This window comes from Takifugu rubripes, chromosome 5, assembly GCF_901000725.2.
Source record: "Takifugu rubripes chromosome 5, fTakRub1.2, whole genome shotgun sequence".
NCBI lineage: Eukaryota > Metazoa > Chordata > Actinopteri > Tetraodontiformes > Tetraodontidae > Takifugu > Takifugu rubripes.
The window spans coordinates 11,555,760-11,575,472 of NC_042289.1; the positions used below are offsets into that span (position 1 = coordinate 11,555,760).

Consider the following 19,713-nt stretch of genomic DNA (forward strand, 5'->3'; position numbering starts at 1 on the left):
ATGGAATCACAACAGATGTGGATAATACTGAATAAGTTCTATGCTTTGCATATTGGACATTTTGAAATGCTGGTTTCTACGACCTGCATTTTTAAAAATATTTTTCAAGATTCAAATCCTTGTAATCAAAACAACATGACTGCCAGCACAGTAAATTAATGATTGCTGGTACATGATATGATTAACTGGTGTTTCTTTGGAAGGTTTTGAAATATGCCATCCACATTATTGACCACTAGAGGGCATACGAAAGCTTGGTTTATTGTTCCACTACGGTACCAACGTCGCTTTAGTAATACGGCCATTCGTTTTGAACATATAGTTTATCGAAGCAGAAAAAGTGTTATTGTTGTCACAATATATCTCACCCCCGAATCACTTTTGTTATCGGTGAACGCCCTTTTTGCGATGGACAAGTAAGTAGTTGTGTAATGTGACCACAAGGTGGCGCTAAACATTCGGACATGCGCTTACTTCAACCATCGAAGCAGAAAAATCGACGATCGTGATATTTAATATAAAAATCAAAATATCAGTGTCTGTATTGGGTTATTACTCCCTAGTGAAATCAAAATGACATTTAGTGATTGGCCAGATTGAAATTTACAATCGTAAGTGTACATTTTACAACAGCGCTTACAATGCAATATTTCCGACAGCACCTGAAGCCATCACAGAAGTAAAAGCGTAGAGGAAGAATCTGGCGGCGTGGAGATGTCGGACCCGGCAGCGCAGGCCTTGCAACCCCGGCTTCTTCAAGCCCAGACCGGTGGCTCAGCTGGCTCCAGCACCGGTAATACAGGTTCTGGGTCGGGGAACAGTGACCCAGCCCGACCGGGACTAAGCCAGCAACAGCGTGCAAGCCAAAAGAAAGCTCAAGTCCGAGCTTTCCCACGGGCGAAAAAGCTCGAGAAACTTGGCGTATTCTCTGCTTGCAAGGTAGCTGATGTTTCTAACCAAAGTTCCACAGCACAACTAAGTAATAGTATTAGTGTTTTTATATATATGTATAAGCCAGTGCACTATAAAGAGGCAGATAGGGAGAACTCATAACCGAAATAAAAGAATGGTATATTTGTTAACTTTAAAAGCTAGCTAGCTACAAACAGTGCTGCAGATATTTTGCTGTTGATATTAGCTAGCTAAGTTTATTACTTCGTTATTCACTGATGTCTAGAAGCAGATGCCCGCGCACTGTGCAGGGTGCTTCCGTTGTTTAGAGTAATTTGCGTTTCTCCAGGCAATTGACACCTGCAAGTGCAATGGATGGAAAAATCCGAATCCTCCATCTGCCCCACGTATGGATCTGCAGCAGCAAGCCGCCAGCCTGAGCGAGTCGTGCCGCAGCTGTGAACATTCTCTGGGTACAAACTCATCACCCTTTGCAAACTGTTAATCACTGAAATAACTAACAGATTCCAGGAGTTCACTGCGCTCCACTGACATTATATCCATTTGTACATGTATGACTGTAAGGCTTGTTCATAGCTATAATGAAAATGCATGCGAAGCCGTGAATTGGTGTGACTTTAAACTTGTATTGATGACAGCTGACCATGTGTCTCACTTGGAGAATGTCTCAGAGGATGAGATCAACAGGCTTTTGGGGATGGTTGTGGATGTGGAGAATCTTTTTATGTCCGTGCACAAAGAGGAAGACACCGACACCAAACAAGTTTACTTTTACCTGTTTAAGGTGAGCAAATGTGTGTGTAGCCCTATCTCCGCCTTACATGTCAACATCTTCCAGAAACCAACCTGTTTCTTCTTTTCACCCTGTTTTAAATAGCTTTTAAGAAAAAGTATCCTTCAGATGAGCCAGCCTGTGGTAGAAGGTTCTCTAGGAAGTCCACCTTTTGAGAAGCCCAACATTGAACAGGTAACCCTGAAACAAAACGAACTATTTATGTTTATTTGACAATAAACCCCTGCATTATTGTGTGCCTCCAAAGGGAGTTTTGAATTTTGTCCAGTACAAGTTCAGCCACCTAGCGCCAAAGGAAAGGCAGACCATGTTTGAGCTGTCAAAGATGTTCCTGTTGTGCCTGAACTACTGGAAACTGGAGACACCGACGCAGTATCGCCAGCGCACACAGAAGGACGATGGAACAGCCTACAAAGTGGACTACACCAGGTGTGTGAATGTAACTCAGCAGGTAACAGAGCAACAATATTAACGTTTGTAAGAACATGCTAGTTTAGGGTTTTAGTAATACCGGGTGCAGACTTGATGGTGTTATTTCCCTCCCAGGTGGCTGTGCTACTGCCACGTCCCCCAGAGTAACGACAGCCTGCCACGTTATGAAACCACTCAAGTGTTCGGCCGCAGTTTGCTCAAGTCCATCTTCATTGTGACGCGGCGTCAGCTCCTGGAGAAGTTCAGAGTGGAAAAGGACAAACTGTTGCCAGAGAAACGCACACTCATCCTCACACACTTTCCCAAGTGAGATGAAACCGTCCTGTGTTTATGGGTGAAAATGTCACGTTTCAAGAGCATCCCTGTTTATCCTTTCACTTCATTGAATTACGCAGCGGATATTTGCCGTTCAAATAACAGCCGATGTGAAATGTCTCCAGGTTTTTGTCCATGCTGGAAGAAGAAATCTATGGTGAAAATTCCCCAATCTGGGAAGCAGATTTCACCGTGCCAGCTTCAGACGGGACACAACTGGGGCATCAGACGGGTACGTCCTCGTTTCTTTCTGGGTGTGTTGTTGAATCGGCTCTGTTGATGTGTCTCTGTGTCTCTCCATTGAAGTGATCAGCCCCGCCGCTGTGTCCGGCTCTCCTGCTTTGCCCAAGGGTCTGAGTGGCGTGTCGGCTGTAGGGAATGTGGAGAGCGGCGGCGCCGAGCCCCATACGGGTCTGTGCTCGGCTTTAATGATTCTGAATTGGGGATTAAAAAAAAAACATCGACTGCATGTGTTTGTGTGGTTGAAATGGCTCTCGCGTGTCTCAGGAGAGAAGCGTAAAATTTCGGAGGCCTTGACCCTGGAGGATGCCAAGCGAATCCGTGTGATGGGAGACATCCCGATGGAGCTGGTTAACGAAGTGATGATGACGATTACCGACCCCGCCGCCATGCTCGGGCCAGAGGTAAAGTCTCCTGGTGTCAGCTGGCTGCAGATTGGCGGTGGTTCACAGTTCAAATATGAATGCCGACAGACGAACCTGCTGACGCCAAACGCCGCACGCGACGAGACGGCCCGGCTGGAGGAAAGGCGGGGCATCATCGAGTTTCACGTCATTGGGAACTCGCTTTCCCAAAAGTCCAATAAGAAGATCCTGATGTGGTTGGTTGGTCTACAGAACGTGTTCTCTCACCAGTTACCTCGCATGCCTAAAGAGTACATCACCCGGCTGGTCTTTGACCCGTAAGTCGCCGCTCTCGGGCCTCGGGGCAGCGGATGCCGTCGCGCTCTACTCACGTCTGAAATGTCCGCAGAAAGCACAAGACCCTCGCCCTCATCAAAGATGGACGCGTCATCGGCGGCATCTGCTTCAGGATGTTTCCAACTCAGGGCTTCACAGAGATCGTCTTCTGTGCCGTCACGTCCAACGAGCAGGTCAAGGTAAAGCTCCACCTTTGATGACCTCACCAGCAGCTGGGAAAGCTTTTGGAATGGTAACATGCTGCTTGTTTTAAATTCCAAGGGCTACGGAACCCACCTGATGAACCACCTGAAGGAGTATCACATCAAACACAACATCCTCTATTTCCTCACCTACGCTGACGAGTATGCCATTGGCTACTTCAAGAAGCAGGTACTGCAGCCGTGACCCCCGTGCTCCTCTGGCTCTTCTCTCTGTCATTCTTTTCCCTCCTCTCAGGGTTTTTCCAAAGACATCAAAGTGCCGAAAAGCCGCTACCTGGGATACATCAAAGATTACGAGGGGGCGACGCTGATGGAGTGTGAGCTGAACCCGAGGATCCCCTACACCGAGCTCTCGCACATCATCAAAAGACAGAAGGAGGTCGGTGAGACCCGCAGATGTCCATCCGGGAGCTTTTGCGGCTGAGCGCATGAATCTTAAATGTCTGAGCAGATTATAAAGAAGCTGATTGAGAGGAAACAGAGCCAGATCAGGAAGGTTTACCCAGGACTCACCTGCTTCAAAGAGGGTGTGCGACAGATCCCGGTGGAGAGCATTCCAGGCATACGTATGTGTTGAAGACGCTTGGTTATTCTTTTCAAATCTGTGTGAAGTTGTGTTAATACGCCGACTGTTTCCTTCAAGGGGAAACAGGCTGGAAGCCCAGCAACAAGGACAAAGGGTAACATTCCATTTTAATATGATTCAATAACATCAGGGTCCTTTAAGGTCGGACACTGTCCATCATTTCACGTGTTGCAGGAAAGAGGTGAAGGATCCAGATGTGCTGTACAACATGCTGAAGAACCTTCTGGCCCAGATAAAGGTAAGTGTATCTGCTGAACATGGGAGTGCTGGAGAAGCAGAGGTAAAAAAACCAGTATTCCCCCTCAGAGTCATCCTGATGCCTGGCCCTTCATGGAACCTGTTAAGAAATCCGAGGCTCCAGATTACTACGAGATCATCCGCTTTCCTATCGGTCAGTCCGCACGATTGTTTCTGAAAATGGAAGATGATTCGCCTTCTAGGCGGACGTCTTCTCTCAAGTTCATCTCTGCTTCTCTTTATTTTGTGTGGACCTTGATCTTCTCCTCAGACCTGAAGACCATGACAGAACGACTGAAGAACAGATACTACGTGACCAAGAAACTTTTCATTGCCGACCTGCAGCGAATCATCTCTAACTGTCGTGAGTACAACCACCCAGACAGCGAGTACTGCAAGTGTGCCAACACCTTGGAGAAGTTCTTCTACTTCAAACTAAAAGACGGAGGCCTGATCGAGAAATGAACTCGCAATATTCCGTTAAAGAAGAGGGAGGAAAATCCCAAGGACGTTGGTGAGGGTCATCTCATCAAAGGGTTTTTACACATTTTACATGTCGGACCTGAACAAACAGCAGGGAATGCTGGGAAACAACCTCCAGTCAGCGCGTTACATCACCTATCAAGTGTACCAAAGCTCCAGCTCCGGGTCAGAACAGCGTCGGCACATCTAAAATCCCATCGGCCTTCGTCACGTCCGATCGGGATTCTTCATTCCAGTTTGCTCAGCAGCGTTGAGGACCGACCTCGGGACCGAAAGCCGCGTTGCCTTCCACTGCTGACAGACACTTGAACATCCAGGCATCTTCATGGGTTTTCCGGGGGTTTTCTTTCAGGGCTGAAGACCCTTCAAACACTTGGCAATAAAAGCAAATATAGGAGCGCTCGGATGATTGACGTCAGTGGGGAAACCCGCTGGATCCCGTTGTTGGTATAAGAAGTGAATATACCGTTGCCTTCCATTAAATCCTCGCAGCAACACGTTATTTGCACATTAAATATGTTACATAGTGCTGCACCGCATCTCACATGTAGAGTTTGATTCCAAAGCACTCATTAGCACAGCTTTACTGATGTCCAAGTGGATTTAGTTCTATAGTCTCACACACACTCACTTTTCCTTCAAGCAGCACCATCGCCGGTTTGTGGTGATCGCAGGTTTACAGGATTCTTGATGGGTCTGAACTGGTGGAAGACGACGGCTTCCGAGTCACGAACGCCATCAATGAGGCCATTTATTTTTTTCCTTTTCCAGCCTTTCCTAGTTGAAAGGATGCCAGTGTCACATATTTCAGGGTTTTCAATTTGTGCTGCATCTCACGTTTTCATATAAAAAGGTCAGTGAAGCGTTGTCGTGTTTGGTGGTGGCTCGTGAGCGGCGGTGGAAGGTGCCATTCACCGTAACTGTTCAACTGTTGGTGACAATAAAGGATTTTCTTGAGAATGTCTGGAGCTCTTGCAGTTTGTCGTCAGAGGAGTGTGAGTTATCAGATACTTATGTTTTAACAGAATTTGAGGGTTGAGAGTAAATATGTTTATATGGTTTCCTGCTCAGACGGTGCAGGCTAGACTTATGTCGGTCTCTCCTGTCTCATGTAATTTGAAACTTCTGCATCAGAACTCTCAAAATTCCTAATCTCACTGCAGAATTACAGTAATAACGCGCTGGATTTCCGGGTGAGCTGTGTCTGAAGGTGATTGGCTACGAATGATGTAAACTGGGAGCAGCGATTCGGAGAAACGAAACTGATGGGGCCCCGCTGAGGGAGGCTCTGGAGGTACAACGGCTCTCCTTCAGTGGGTCCCCATTTCAACAGTTAATAACAAACCCAAACAGAGTGTTACCGTGTCGACACCTTACTGTGGAAATGAACAGGTTTTTCTTCTACGTATATGACGGGCACAGTTCACCCTAATCCAGCCTCTAAATCAGGTCACTAAGAGAGCAGCACCTTTTAAATAATAATTACTGTTGCTGTGTTGTTTCATGGCCTTTGAAGTAATGAAATTTTTATAAATGCAGCTCAAAGATGGATTCAATCATCGGGCTTGTGTGCGTTTGAATGGATGTGGCTGAGAGATGAGCTGTTCTTCCCCTCTTATTTAAGCTGTAGGAAAAATGTGGAGGACCCAAGCCTTCTAAAGTAGGTTTCCCACCATCTAGATTCTAACAATTTCCACAATTACAGCTTGGAGATATTTTGTTTTAAATAAAGGTATTGAAGAAGAGAACAAATAATATTTTGGACCCACAGGTGGGCCAGTCTGGACTGACTGGTGGGCAGGATCTGGCCCGCGGTCCGCCACTTGAACACATCTGAACAGAACTTAAAGACTGCTCTGAGTTTGAAGTTTTCGTTCGCTTCCTTTGTTAACAGGGGAGTTGATGAAGGATCCTCCAGGGTTTCTGCAGGCAGTCGGGAACTCTTTGATTTACATGACGGTGTGACTCAAAGCAAAGCAGCGGATATTGGATGTTTTTAACATGTATGACAAGAATAGTAGCTAAAGGTTTAAAACCCCATTTCCAGGAGAGGCAAAGGCACATGGCATTATTGTTGTTTTTAACAGATTTTGGAGGAGCTTCCATCGTGTGCACCCAGCGAACCTATCTGTTATTCATGAGCCGTGTGAGGCAATATGAGGATGTGAGTCACAGCTGATAAGTTTTGTTTTCCTGACAAAGCACTAAACCAAACCAAACCTGAAGGTCTTTACCCAGCCAGGGTGCACCATCGCCCGAGAGCTTTTGATGTCCTCACTGGGCACATTAGGAATATGTAAAGCCGTCATTAGATGTGACTTCAGTTTAATGAAGCCTTTGAAAACAATGAGATCTTGTCAGCTGTTTCCTGTCACTGCACAGAGACGACGAGCTGCTGTTGGTCCAGAGCCTCCCTCTGCACATTCGTTTTCGGCTCCCTCTGTTTTACTTTCACTTTAGTGCCTTTAAATTCCCCCCTCTTCACTGTGCTGACAGTGAGCGAAGGGGAGCTGCACACAGCTGACTGGTGAGTTTACAGAAGCTCATTTTCAGAAGGCTTCTTTCCACCTCTCTGTTTCCATTTTTCATGCTCTTTATCCTGATTCCCATGCTTTTAAACAGGGACGTGAGCGATGGCAGATTTTAGACTGTATTCCTACCAGCAGGAAGTGGTCCGAAGGGCTCTGCTGGGAGAAAACATCATTATTTGGCTGCCAACCGGCGCTGGAAAGACTCGTGCTGCTGTGTATGTGGCCAAGAGGCACCTGGAGACCACTGCCAAGGCAAAGGTGGTGGTCTTAGTCAACAAGGTATTGTGACGAGCATCTAAGTGAAGGAGCAGAAACCAGAAGCTTTGTGATGTGGCTTGTTCTCTGACGACTGCTCCACCACAGATTCACCTTGTAGACCAGCATTACACCAAGGAGTTCCAGCCTCACCTGGACCGGAGCTACAGAGTGGTTCCCATCAGTGGGGACAGCGAGGAGAGGGACTTCTTCGGGCAAGTGGTGAAGGACTCAGATGTTGTCATCTGCACGGCGCAGATCCTGTACAACGCCATGATAAACACGGACAAAGCCAAACACGTGGAGCTCTCGGGTAAATAACACCATGAGGTCAGGGATGCTTTAAAATCAGACTTCACTTTTAAACCTTTGATTCTCTCCTCGCAGATATCACACTGCTAATCATCGACGAGTGTCACCACACCAAGAAGCAGGCTGTCTACAACCAGATAATGAGCTGCTATGTGGAGAAAAAGCTGAATGGGGAGCGAGCGCTGCCCCAGGTTCTTGGCCTGACTGCCTCTCTGGGTACGGGGGGAGAAAAGATTCTGGAGAGAGCTGTGGAATACGTCCTACAGGTCAGGGGTCGTCCCTCATACAACCGGATTGGCTGCTGTTTTCTCCCTCCTCCTCATCCTCATCACCTTCATCCCCCCAGATTTGTGCCAACCTGGACTCGGACATAGTTTCCACAAAAAACTACCTGCCGGACCTGGAGGAGAGGGTACCCAAGCCCGTCAAAACGTTCGACATCGTCGACGAAAGGCCCGAGGTGAGGTCATGTACCTGCATTAACCAGTGAGAGCATTCACTCCATTCCAGGTTTAAAGTTTTATTCTCCTTTAGACAGAAAAATTACTTTTATTTAAGCCAGTACTGCTGATAAACTTTGGAGTAGTTCTTCAGCGTTTTTAATGGACAAAACTCTTTGTTTTGTCTCCTCAGGATCCATTCGGGGACCATCTGAAATGGATGATGCAGAGGATCCACGACTTCATGGATCTCCCTAACAACATCACACTGAGGGAATGCGGCACACAGGAGTACGAAGCAGACGTGGTGATTCTGGAGCGGCATGGTGAGCACGCGGTGCCGCGGCGGCCGCCGGAGACGGAGACGGAGACGGTGTTTGTAAAGACCTTTGTGTTTGCGTCAGGAGTGAAAGAGGACAACAGAGTGTGGGCGCAGTGTGCTCTCCACCTCCGGAAGTACAACGATGCCTTGCTCATCAACGACACCCTGAGAATGCTGGATGCTTACCGCTCGCTGAAGGACTTTTACAGAAGCAAAGTCGACACGGAAATCGATGGGACGGATTTCTTCTTGATGGGACTTTACCGCGGTGCGTATTTACACTCCTTTATAAAACTACCTGATACGTTTACGCGTTCCTGGAGGTAATTACTACTCTATTACATTTAAATACTTTGGTTACAACACTGCAGGTTTCACTAAATTAATGATTTACTTTACTGATCCTGAACACATTCATACAAATATATACAAATGTATTTTTGATGCTTGAGAACATTAATAGCAGCGTGTTAATGAGATTTTTCAGAATATTTTGTACTGCTCTGAAGTTTCTCCATCACGCAGCTGAAGCTCTTTGTCACGTTCACGCAGAGAATCGGGCGGAGCTGAAGCACCACGCGGGAGATTCTCGCTACGAGAACCCCAAAATGTCCAAACTGGAGAGCGTGCTGCTGAACCAGTTTAGACCAGACGGGGAGTCCAGGGGGATCCTCTTCAGTAAAACTCGGAAAAGCACCCACTGCCTTTGTGACTGGGTCAGCACCAGCAGCACCTTACAGCAGGCCGGGATCAAGGCGGCCATCCTGACCGGTGCTGGAAACGGCATCGACACCATGACGCACGTGTGTGCTCATAACCACTCCAGATGTAGAAGCCAGAATCAGAACATGCGTGTTTGTTTGACTCCCGCCTGCTTTTCTCCCAGGTGAAACAGAAGGACACCATCCGCAGTTTCCGTCAGGGGGACCTGAACCTCCTCATCTCCACCAGCGTGGCCGAGGAAGGCCTGGACATCCCAGAATGCAACCTGGTGGTGCGCTACGGCCTGCTTACGAATGAGATCGCCCAGAAGCAGGCCAGCGGGCGCGCCAGAGCCAGAGACAGTCAGTATTCAGTCATTGCCCAGAAGGGCGGGCGTGAAGAGCGACGCGAGCACATCAATGAGTATCTGGATGAGCTGACGGGAGACGCCATCGCTGTGATCCAAGCGATGAGGCCACCGGAGTTTCGCAGCAAGGTGAGGGTGTTTGTCTGAGGTTTACCCTCCTCTCTGCCAGCCTCTTATCGTCCTTTGTCCTCTCTCTTCAGATAGCTCAGATGCAAAGGGAGGCCATCATGAAAAGGAAAGTACAAGAGAGTCAGAAAGCTAAGCGGAGGAGTCAGCACACCCCCGCCAGTGTCCAGCTCTTGTGTCGAAACTGTTTCAAGCAGGTGGCCTCTGGGAGCGACATCAGACTTTTGGACAAAGCTCACTATGTCAACATCAATCCCGACTTTAAGTATGTTGAGCTGAGAAAGAGCTCACGAAACTAGTAAACCTCTGCTCTATAAAACCTCTATTGTAAAGTGTCCCAATTGATCATATACTGTATATCTTATATATATATTCAGTATATCTTATCTTCCTTTTCCTCACAGGAAACACTACAAAACTGGTGGGCAAGTGTTTCTCAACCGGACGTTTGAGGACTGGGAGCCCGGCTGCACAATCAGCTGCAATAACGGCAGCTGCAATAAGGTCCAGCGCCTTATATTATATACTATATATATAGCATATATATAATGGCCTCCACCCTCCTGCCCAGCAGTGTCTGCAGTGACTTTTATCCTGTTTCATATTTTCAGGCGTGGGGATCTGAGATCAAGTACAAGAAAGTTGCACTGTTGCCCAATCTATCCATTGAGAGCTTTGCACTGGAGACCCCACAGGGCCGCACGACCCCACGGCGGTGGAGGGACATCACCTTCACAGTGGACGACTTCAGCTTTGAAGAGTACTGCCAGGAGCACATGCCTGACTTCTTGGACTGAGGTGGCACGAAGAGAATTTGTTTCCCCTTCTTGGTAACTCTCTTGTCTATGATGGTGTCTCCATGGTTTATTTTAAGGTGTTTAACTATAATAGTGGTTTTAAAGATTCCCCGCATGCGTGCCGGCAATAACTTAACAATAACTGGGGCCTGGAAGTTGGCTTTGCACTTTAAACTCACTTCACATTGATCATGCATAAAATCAACATCAGTATTGTTTGTGCCCCAGGGCTCAGCCCTGGTTGCGTGTTTCCAGACCAGAATTTTAAAATAATCGCCTTTAATAAGCTATATGCAGATTTCTTTTTTTTTATTTTAAAAATGATGCTTTTCAAATATTTTACATTTAGTTTTTACTCTATTTCTTCAGATGCAGAAGAAATAAAAATGAAATAAGATTCAGTTTGTGTTGTTTCTGTAGCGTTTTCATGCCTGAAGACGCTTAACCTTAATGACCGCTAGGTGTCAGTATTGGTTAGCAGATAGAGTCAGACGTGACAAGTGTGAGCGTGTGTGTGTGTGTTTTTTTGGGGTGGGGGGCCGGGGGGCATCTGACAACTGGAAGCATAAACATCTTGTCTGTCTGTCCAGACCTCTGAAGGATTTTTAGATTTTAGGTGAAGGTGGCTGTCACTGCCTTAAGGTCTCGTCTTAATGTTGATCATTTTTCCTTCATGTTTGGTGGAGGTCAGATCTTGACAGGATTCAGTTCTAAAGGTCATTGTTCAGATGGCTGCAGAAAGCCTTTAATGATTTGTGTCCACGTTAAATATTTCATTCATCTGAGCGGAGACGTGGACATTTAACACTCTGTCTTAAAAGTGAGCAATGTTTTCACACGTGACTAAAAGCCAAGCACAATAACCTTTAAATTATAATCTTGAGGAGCTTCCTGGGGATTTGTTGAGACTGTTGGTAGCTGAGATGGACGTGTCCATTTATGAGACCTGTCTCACCCTTTCAAATATCTCTGAGCAAGACGTGATGAAGCCAAGCTCAGCGGTCACACGTGTCCTAATCCTTCAGCGTGCTGGAGACGCGGTGCTGCTGTGGACGTAATCAGAGTGAAAACAGCCTCTGTTGGGGCGTCATGGCTGCTCAGACAGGAAGTGAGCAGTGTATTATTTACTCCGATCAGGCACCGGCTCTGTAATCAACTCTGATTGTTTCTTTTTACTTCCCTGCTCAGCACCCAGTGTTACTGCAATCAGCTTTATTCTAAAATAAACACAGCTTCATGGGCGCGTGCGTAAGAACAGTGAACAAGACTTTCATTTAGATGTCAGCGGGGATGAGCTGTGACGGGACAAAGTGAGAAATTCATCCGGTCCAGAGTTTAGACATCAAGACGTCTTGACTGTGGCCTTTGTGGTTAATTTAATCTGACACTGTTGGCATTTTTCTACCTCATGTAACAGATTTTAATAGGAAATGTTGTGAAAGGGCCAAGGAAGAACTGATTAGCACTCTGATTAGCTGATAAGCTAAGCCGAGGGGAGCTTTAATCATCGTGTTACGTAACCTTGTCGTATGTATATACAACCAGTACATACAGACACACACACACACACACACACACACTCCACCACTATCTTCAAATGCACTGAGCAGGACCAGAAAGGGTCCAGAAGCTTCCTGTCCAAATGAACACCAAATGGAAGCAGTCACCGTCTTCGTCGGTACCACTAACGAAACGAATGAACTCGATAAAACTGCATTTCCTCGTCCGTTGACTGGGCTCACATCTGGTCGATACTGTTACTGGTAGACGGTTACGTTTCCACTGTTTCAGGAGTAGAATTACATCTGCTTCTTCTGCTCGTCATAAAAATCTAATTATGGTGTATGAAATTTGATTCAAATACTCCGTATTCTCTAAAACCAAAAAATGCACCTTGTGAGTAGCAGATTGATTAAGGAACTTCCAGAACTGCCACCAGAACAATTAGAGTTTGTGTCTGAAGCCAAGGCCAGAATCGGTCCCACCACAATTAAAAGCCAGAAGCTTTTGGCCACATCGAGGCAAGGTCTTTTCTTTCCAATACAGGCTAAAAGCGAAAGAAATGTGGGGAAAAGAGGCCGAGATAGCTGGAAAAATCCTGCAGGAAAATGATTCATCTGACAGACAGAATGAACTGTTATAAATAGAAGGGAGAAAGATACAAAATGTTGTTGACAGAGGAGAGAAAAAGATGTGATGAAGAGAGCAGAAAATGGGAGGAACCGCAGCAGCAGCATATGTCCTGGGGGAGGAATGGTGCTGTATGGAAGCAAAGTTATTCATCATCTGCAACCTTGCCGGAGCACAGGACGCACAAATGTGATGTAAACAGCAAGAGACAACAGGGACAGTCGCACAGGGCCAGTTACAGAAAGCACCCTCACCGTCCCAGAGCGACCCGGCCCGCCCCAGTACAAATGCTCCAGCTGGAGCCAACGAGGGAGGCGCCACATGTAGCAGTAAAAAGATTTCTACAGATCCATACGGCTCCGAGACAGAGCAGCATCGATTGTTTTTCCCATTCGGAGGAGGTGAAAGGACGCTGGAGACGACAGCAGAACTCACGGTGCTTCGATAACCTCCCCCCCCAGACTGGGACTACAGCAGACGAGATCACCAGCTCCACAGTTCTGGCTGTGGCACCGACCGCTGTGTACGCTCATCAGATCAATGTTTACAGTCATCATCATCATCGTCATCGTCATCATCGGCGTCGTCACACCGAGCACCAAAACTAAGCAGCAGCTACGTCGAGCCGAGCCATCGATCACCCTGCAGGTCATGGGCTGCAGCTCTGCCTAATAGAGGTACTACATTAACCCGGAGTGTTTTGACAGATCCAATTAGAAGGAGCTCTATACCTCTACCCCCGTCCTGACCTCCAAGCAAGCCGCCCCCCCCCCACCCGAGGACCTGTCCCCGCGCTGCTGCACCACAGCTAAGAGCACTCAAGCATCAGAACGTCTGTTTACATCTCTGGTACCACCAGGCTGAACACAAGTGACTCGTGACAGGCTGTGTGTAAATATATGGGAATCCCGCCACGTGACCCCCCCCCCTCCCCAGAGCGCCACCAGAGTGTCCTGTCCTTCCGACATCTATTCTTTTGTCTTCATTGGTGACTGTATTGGCTGTGCAGCTGTCACTCCCCCTCCAGCTGCAGCCACCCCCTCAATTATTAAAAAAATGTACTTGTCAGTCTTCCCCCTTTCTAAGCTAACAGTGTCTCTACACCCCCCCCCCCCCCCAAACAGTCAAAGCAATTAATTCATTTAAGCTGTTGAAAGTCCAGTGGCGCTCTGACCCACTGTATTCTGGACAGAAACAATCCAGGCTAATTAGCCCGAAGGGATCCGTATCTGGAATATTCATTCCCGTGTATGTTCGGATCCTTTAAAGAGTGTTTCTGCTCTTTCACATGACGCATGTATGTGCATGTATGTGCACGATGGCTCCGTATCAGACCCATCGTTAGCATCGGCGTGTCTGTGTGGAGGAAGACAGGCAGGAAGGAGGCCTCTACTGGGCTCCACACACACACAGAGTTCAGCAGGAAGAGTGTGTGTGAATGATTTCTGCTTTTGCTGACGTGAGCTATCAGAAGCTCCACACAGACCTTTGATGCAGCGCTCCATTGTCTTGGGGAGCGGCAGGAAATTGAAAAGGGAAGATCGGGGGATATTGGTGAAGAGGAGAGGAGGCGGAGGACGGGAGCGGCGCGCAGCACGCCGGGGTTTTCTGGGACACGGCAGACGGAAATGAAGTAGCCTGGCGTGACCCGCAGCGGCTGGCTCCCACCGTCTGGAGGCCTGTTCACTACAGAAGGAAGAGCAACTGTTTTTACGAAGCACCGGGAGTTTTCTTTTTAATTTCTCCAAATTTCCAGGGGCACCAATTCGGGTATGATGTATCTGCGGAGTTATTTCAACTCTTCCGAGCTTCATTTAAATTCAGAGGAACCTTTGCAGAAAAGACACCCCCCCCCCCAGTCTGGAGAGGAACGTTTTAATGGAAACCAAATTTGATTTGAGGCTGTTTTAGCCTCAGCGCTGTGAGTGTTTTCTCTTTGCCTGCCAATGAACAGCCGGAAGTCTGTAGTTTTAGTAATAACAGCGCAGATTTTTTCATGATTTATCGCCTTTTTGGGGAAATATTCCAGCAGTTTAATACATTTTTTTCTCTTTCATTAAGTTGAAGTGCAAACCATGTACATGCTCAAATGGATGATATTTCAGCAATTGTATTTTATATTGTTTAAGATCTGCAGGAAATGTTGGAGTTGAAAGAAAGGAATTGTTGCAGCTTGTTTTATGAAAATGACAGCGGAGCATTCCATTTCCCCTCATCCCTGCGCTCAGGTAGCGAAGAGGAGGAGGTGGGATGTGCAACACAGCAGGTCAGACGTGGGAAAGTGGGTTTGCTCTGGCGGGAAATGGCTATTTACGTAGCTGGAAATGGAGTGGGCCGTTTTGACATTTTCATAGCCCTGAAGGCAAAAGTAACCTTCAGTACAAAACAGAACGATTAAAGAAGCAGGAGGGGAAGGAGGAGGGGGGGAGCGGGAGGGCAGGAATCAGAGGAGGCAATTGCACGAGAAGGGTTCAGGAGACAGGAGGAGCGTCAGGATGGGCCGGAATAGGCAAGAATTCCTCAGTGGACACGCAGGAAACGCGTGAAGAGAATCCCTGAGCTGATAAAAAGATAGATAGATAAAAAAAGATAGAAGAGTAATGGAGGGTCAGGTGGAAGAGCAATAAAATATCATTTCTGAATAATAAAGATATCCCTCTTTTTCATTCATTTTTTGCCCCACTTGTACACCTTTTTTGTAATTTCCTGGATCTTAAATGTTCAGGAAGTGACTGATTCTCAGGTCGCCTTCTGACGGCCGTCAAGAGAGTCCCAAATCTGATCGCCCCCTGGTGGCCGATCCAGCCCCTATTTCACTCTCCAAGCATTTCTGAGCCTTTGGGCGCCATAGTAACGGCGAGATTGTTGATTGATGACCATTTTTGATACAGCCACTCCTGGATGTTCCTGCATCATCTGTATCGTGTTTCAATAAACACGATAACAAACAATAAAAGAGAAAGAAAGGTGATGAGATATGAAAAGATCAATCAAGATAACTAATAATTTAATATTAAGTGATGGTAAGTCAACTCAAATCAGTCCCAGTGATTAAGATTCTAAAATTGAGCCTGCATTTAGTTTAGTGTTATAATAGTTGTTATTACTCAACACAAAGACTGTAACTCAGGCACGACATCGTCGGCTGGTGGTTTTTCAGCAATCAGGACAACAGAGCATCATTTTGTGACTACGAAGTCCACAAATTCAGCAGGCTTCAGTGTCTGGACGCCATGAATGTCATAAATTAGAGAGTGGAGTGGAGTATTTCAATGTAGTTACGCCGTGTGGACGCATTTCATGTCTGTATGGGAGCGTAAATGAGCACTGCTGAGCAGACGCTTCTGTGCTACATGCAAAAACCCAATTAGGTGATCAGCAGATAAACTGAATTCAGGAAAAACTGTCAGGGAAATGATTTTGTTTCCTGCGGCTCTGAAGGACTGATTATATCAGCACACGCAGCTGAATGTTATGCAAACCGAGTCACAGATGGGCTAATGCTAAAAATACACATTATTACAGTTGCTGTATGTGTGTTACTGTACACGCAGGCACTGACCCGGGATCAGAAATAAGCAGCCATTGGAGGCAGAAAACACAAAATTAGCATTATAATGCAAATCAGAGCATCAGTCCAGGTCTCTGTTGTTACTCAGTGAGGCTGCAGAGTCAGAAGCTGCTTTATTACCTCTGAGTCCACCAAGATGTGCTTATAAATGCCTCCTCTGTTCATGCTTATACAGGACAGTTATTGAAAGAATAGGAGGATGTGTATCAAGACACATCTAAAGGTGTTCCTCATGCCTCTTCGGGATGTGTGTGGAGTCAAAATGAGGGGAACCCTAGTGGGCTTTGGTGGGAGGTTTCGCTTTCCATCTGCTCGTCCTGTGTTTCTCTCAAAGGGGAAAAAAAAGTCACAAAAGTCACCAGCAGCGCCGCAAGGTTAGGTGGCAAGGGCTGGTCGTGTGTGAGCAGTCTCCTTCATCAAGCTCCTGCTGCGTTCTAAATGTTCAGGCAACTTCACCTGGGTTTTTAAAGACGACACACACAAACACACTCACCCGCCTCGAACATTTTTAGTTGTGCCGCAATGGCTGGCTGACAAAAGTGGCTGTGGTAATCCTACCAGAGCCTTTAATTAGATGCTCTACAAAGGCCAAGTGGGCACCAGTACAATAAAGCAGCAGCGACTTCAGAGAAAAGTGCCAGTAAAATACCGTAAAACACAGTTTCAGTGGGGTTTTGGGTCAGCACCCAGTTTTATATAACACAATAATATCCCATCTGTGGCTGACACTGAAGAGACACTTAATGTTCTGGAGAAGAAGCCGAAGATGCACGATGCCTAAGATCTACAGCCTATTTAGAGGACTATCGTTCTGCTCAGCCTTCACCTGTAGGGCTGCACTCCCGCTCACATCCTGCAACCACCCCATCCCCCCCCCGTACCGCCCCGCCTCCGCTCTCTCTCTCACCCTCAAGTCCATCAAAATGGTCACGAAGTGGGGCGCAGCTTGTCATTTTAGTTGCCATGTCGACCAGGTTGACTCATGGACAGGTTGTGAAAGAGCAAGGGGAGTTTCAGTGGCTATCAACTTTGGACTCTAGAAATCTACTTCTATCTTTTATCTTGATGGGAACAAATGTTGTCTTATAGAATGTGGCCTTTGTGTGAGCAGGTGCTGCGGCCATGTGCATTGTTGACGACGTGTTGCAGACTCTCCACATATGCAGCACGTTGCCACTCTGAGGGGAGTATGGGAAGTTCCAACACAGGCGCGTGTGCAGTGGGAGCCAAAAACTAGTGAGGCCACAACAACACAGACAAGAATAAAGGGAAAGAGATTTTTAATCATGGCTTCCTGTGGCACACTGAAGGTTGGAGCCACTATTATGACAGGGATTTTTCAGTTTGGAATCAGATAAAGAAGTAAATCCTATCTTCTTTTTTCTCCCCTCGACCTCACCGGAGTTCTGATATTTGTATGTAAGCCTGTTACAGTTGATTTATCAGGCGGTGCGGGGGCGCCGAAGGTGACGCCAGCACTGATGGACTGACAGTCAGATGTTTGAGGCCTTTGAGCCTTTGCACAGCCTGCATTTCAATGAGTGGAAGATTGTTCTTCTTCGTTCTTAAAAATGCAAACAGAAAGATTAGTGATTGAAGAGCAGAAGGTTTTAAGACAGAGGTGACAAGTGTGTGTGACAGTGCTGCCTTTCATCCACTAAGGGCCTCACGTTCTTCACCGTAGGTTATTTTTGTGATCAACACTTGCCTGGAGTGCCTGCACATTTGCATAAAGGAGGACATTTTCATCGCTCATAAAGAGGAGAGTCAGAAAGCATCCATCACCGCGACGATGACAACCTTTTTAAAGTGTTTCTGTCACTCATTCTATTGTCAAGAGGCCCAACATGCAGAAATTCATTCAGTCCATGGATTGAAATTTCAAACGCAATTTGATGAAGCATCCAAGGCTTTCAAGCAAATTGTGGATGATGGCGAGATTTACCTTGGATGGCAGAATAGAGGCAGTACAGATATATAAGGATTTAAAAAAGGACATATGGAGGCGCTGTTGTAGGCAGTTACTGGTTGAAACAGCGTGAATTTAAATTTGATTCGAAAAATATTTGGAGTAAATATCACACCATGAAACTGTAAAAAAAAAAATTTAAAGTTTAAAGTTTAAAATCATTATAACAATGCCTAATTCACCCACAATCGTTTCCAAAATGTTAAATCAGAATTAAATTTGTAGATCAGCAACGGCGACATCCGGTTATAAATTTCAAAGTATATATCTGATTTATTACTCTCGGACTATAAGAAAATGGGTCTATCCATCAAAATTATACATATTTTATTCTAATTTTTTCCCCACAATTTATCATAAATACGACATCTGCTTTGTGATTATTTACCATTGCAGCGTCACGGGTCCCACCAGGACCATACCTTTATTTTTAAAGGCCGTTTCCGGTTTGAGTGCTCATCACTCCGAGGCTTCGCCAAACGCCGCTCTGGACCTGTCTGGCTGTGCGTGCGTGCGTGCTGTCAGTCTGTCAGGATGAATCTGTCTCCAGTGCTGACGGACGCGGACGCGGACGCGCAGCGGAAGCGGAACGGAGCCGGTAAGACGCGCTTCTGTGTTTCAGGGCCACACGTGATGAGTAGCGTCTGTCCCCCAAAGTTACTTTGGATTTGCCATCAATTGTAATGCCAGAGTTTCGGGGAGGTTGATTTCGGTGTTGAGAGGTTTGAATGGATTTATAGGTTGTATTATTTTTTTGCTAAAACGAATGGATTTTTGTCTCAGTGAAATTCTCAATTTTGTCTGCTCGGTTTTGCTTTTGGAGGCAATTACAAAAGCACTTTTACCTGCTTTTGTCAGAGAACAACATGGAGTGATGAACAGAACAAATTCAGATCAGGGTTTGGATTTCGCCACCTTGTTTTGAGGGATCATATGAACTTTCCTGCCAGTTAATATCTGGACGATTATAATCTGGCAGTTTTCCAGACAGCCAGAGGAAACAATAATAACACTGGATCCTTGTACACCTTAATTGCTTCGAATTCTGTTAGATTTTAAAACTAACCTGAAGCACTCTGCAGTATCCAGCTAACTTTTCCTCTTACCTTTATTTGAATTTTGAAGTGTATTACATTTTGAAGCAGGAAGAGCTGGAAGGTATCCTTGACTGTAGATATCCTGGGTCAGGACTGATGTAGCGAGATACCACACGGCTGATTATTGCTGCAGTCCCAGTGAACAGGTGGACCAAGGAGAAACGGTGCGGTTTGTTTTTGCTTTTATTACAA

The 19,713-nt window shown here is 46.4% G+C and overlaps 3 protein-coding genes across 6 annotated transcripts in view; all 3 read left to right on the forward strand.

The window, feature by feature from the left end:
* The first annotated feature begins 524 nt into the window (after positions 1-524).
* Positions 525-5,862, forward strand: kat2a (K(lysine) acetyltransferase 2A). Its single transcript, XM_003964881.3, has 18 exons — positions 525-939; positions 1,241-1,364; positions 1,551-1,696; positions 1,790-1,879; positions 1,953-2,134; positions 2,252-2,443; positions 2,578-2,684; positions 2,759-2,863; positions 2,960-3,096; positions 3,166-3,374; positions 3,446-3,572; positions 3,655-3,765; positions 3,832-3,975; positions 4,048-4,162; positions 4,240-4,276; positions 4,357-4,420; positions 4,489-4,573; positions 4,691-5,862. The coding sequence occupies exons 1-18, from the start codon at positions 715-717 to the stop codon at positions 4,882-4,884; spliced, it is 2,394 nt and encodes a 797-aa protein (XP_003964930.1). The 5' UTR covers positions 525-714; the 3' UTR covers positions 4,885-5,862.
* A 1,406-nt stretch (positions 5,863-7,268) lies between these two features.
* On the forward strand, positions 7,269-11,146 carry dhx58 (DEXH (Asp-Glu-X-His) box polypeptide 58). Of its 2 annotated transcripts, XM_003964799.3 has the most exons (12): positions 7,269-7,429; positions 7,525-7,712; positions 7,797-8,001; positions 8,076-8,266; positions 8,347-8,460; positions 8,634-8,766; positions 8,845-9,030; positions 9,315-9,565; positions 9,649-9,960; positions 10,032-10,222; positions 10,362-10,461; positions 10,569-10,754. In XM_003964799.3, the coding sequence occupies exons 2-12, from the start codon at positions 7,536-7,538 to the stop codon at positions 10,752-10,754; spliced, it is 2,046 nt and encodes a 681-aa protein (XP_003964848.2). In that variant the 5' UTR covers positions 7,269-7,429; positions 7,525-7,535. The 2 variants fall into 2 exon arrangements, with proteins under 2 accessions (XP_003964848.2, XP_029691915.1); XM_029836055.1 differs by lacking the exon at positions 7,269-7,429 and having other exon boundaries at positions 7,533-7,712; positions 10,569-11,146.
* A 7,754-nt stretch (positions 11,147-18,900) lies between these two features.
* The window catches only part of znf385c (zinc finger protein 385C), a 61,858-nt gene continuing 61,045 nt past the window's right edge, over positions 18,901-19,713 (forward strand). For 2 of the 3 annotated variants that reach the window (XM_029836406.1, XM_011604167.2), the window contains exon 1: positions 18,901-19,022. In XM_029836406.1, coding sequence (XP_029692266.1) covers positions 18,959-19,022 — 64 coding nt within the window. In that variant the 5' untranslated portion in view covers positions 18,901-18,958. Of the gene's footprint in view, positions 19,023-19,054; positions 19,147-19,713 lie in introns of those variants that run through there. The other variant, XM_029836407.1, reaches the window with a different exon arrangement.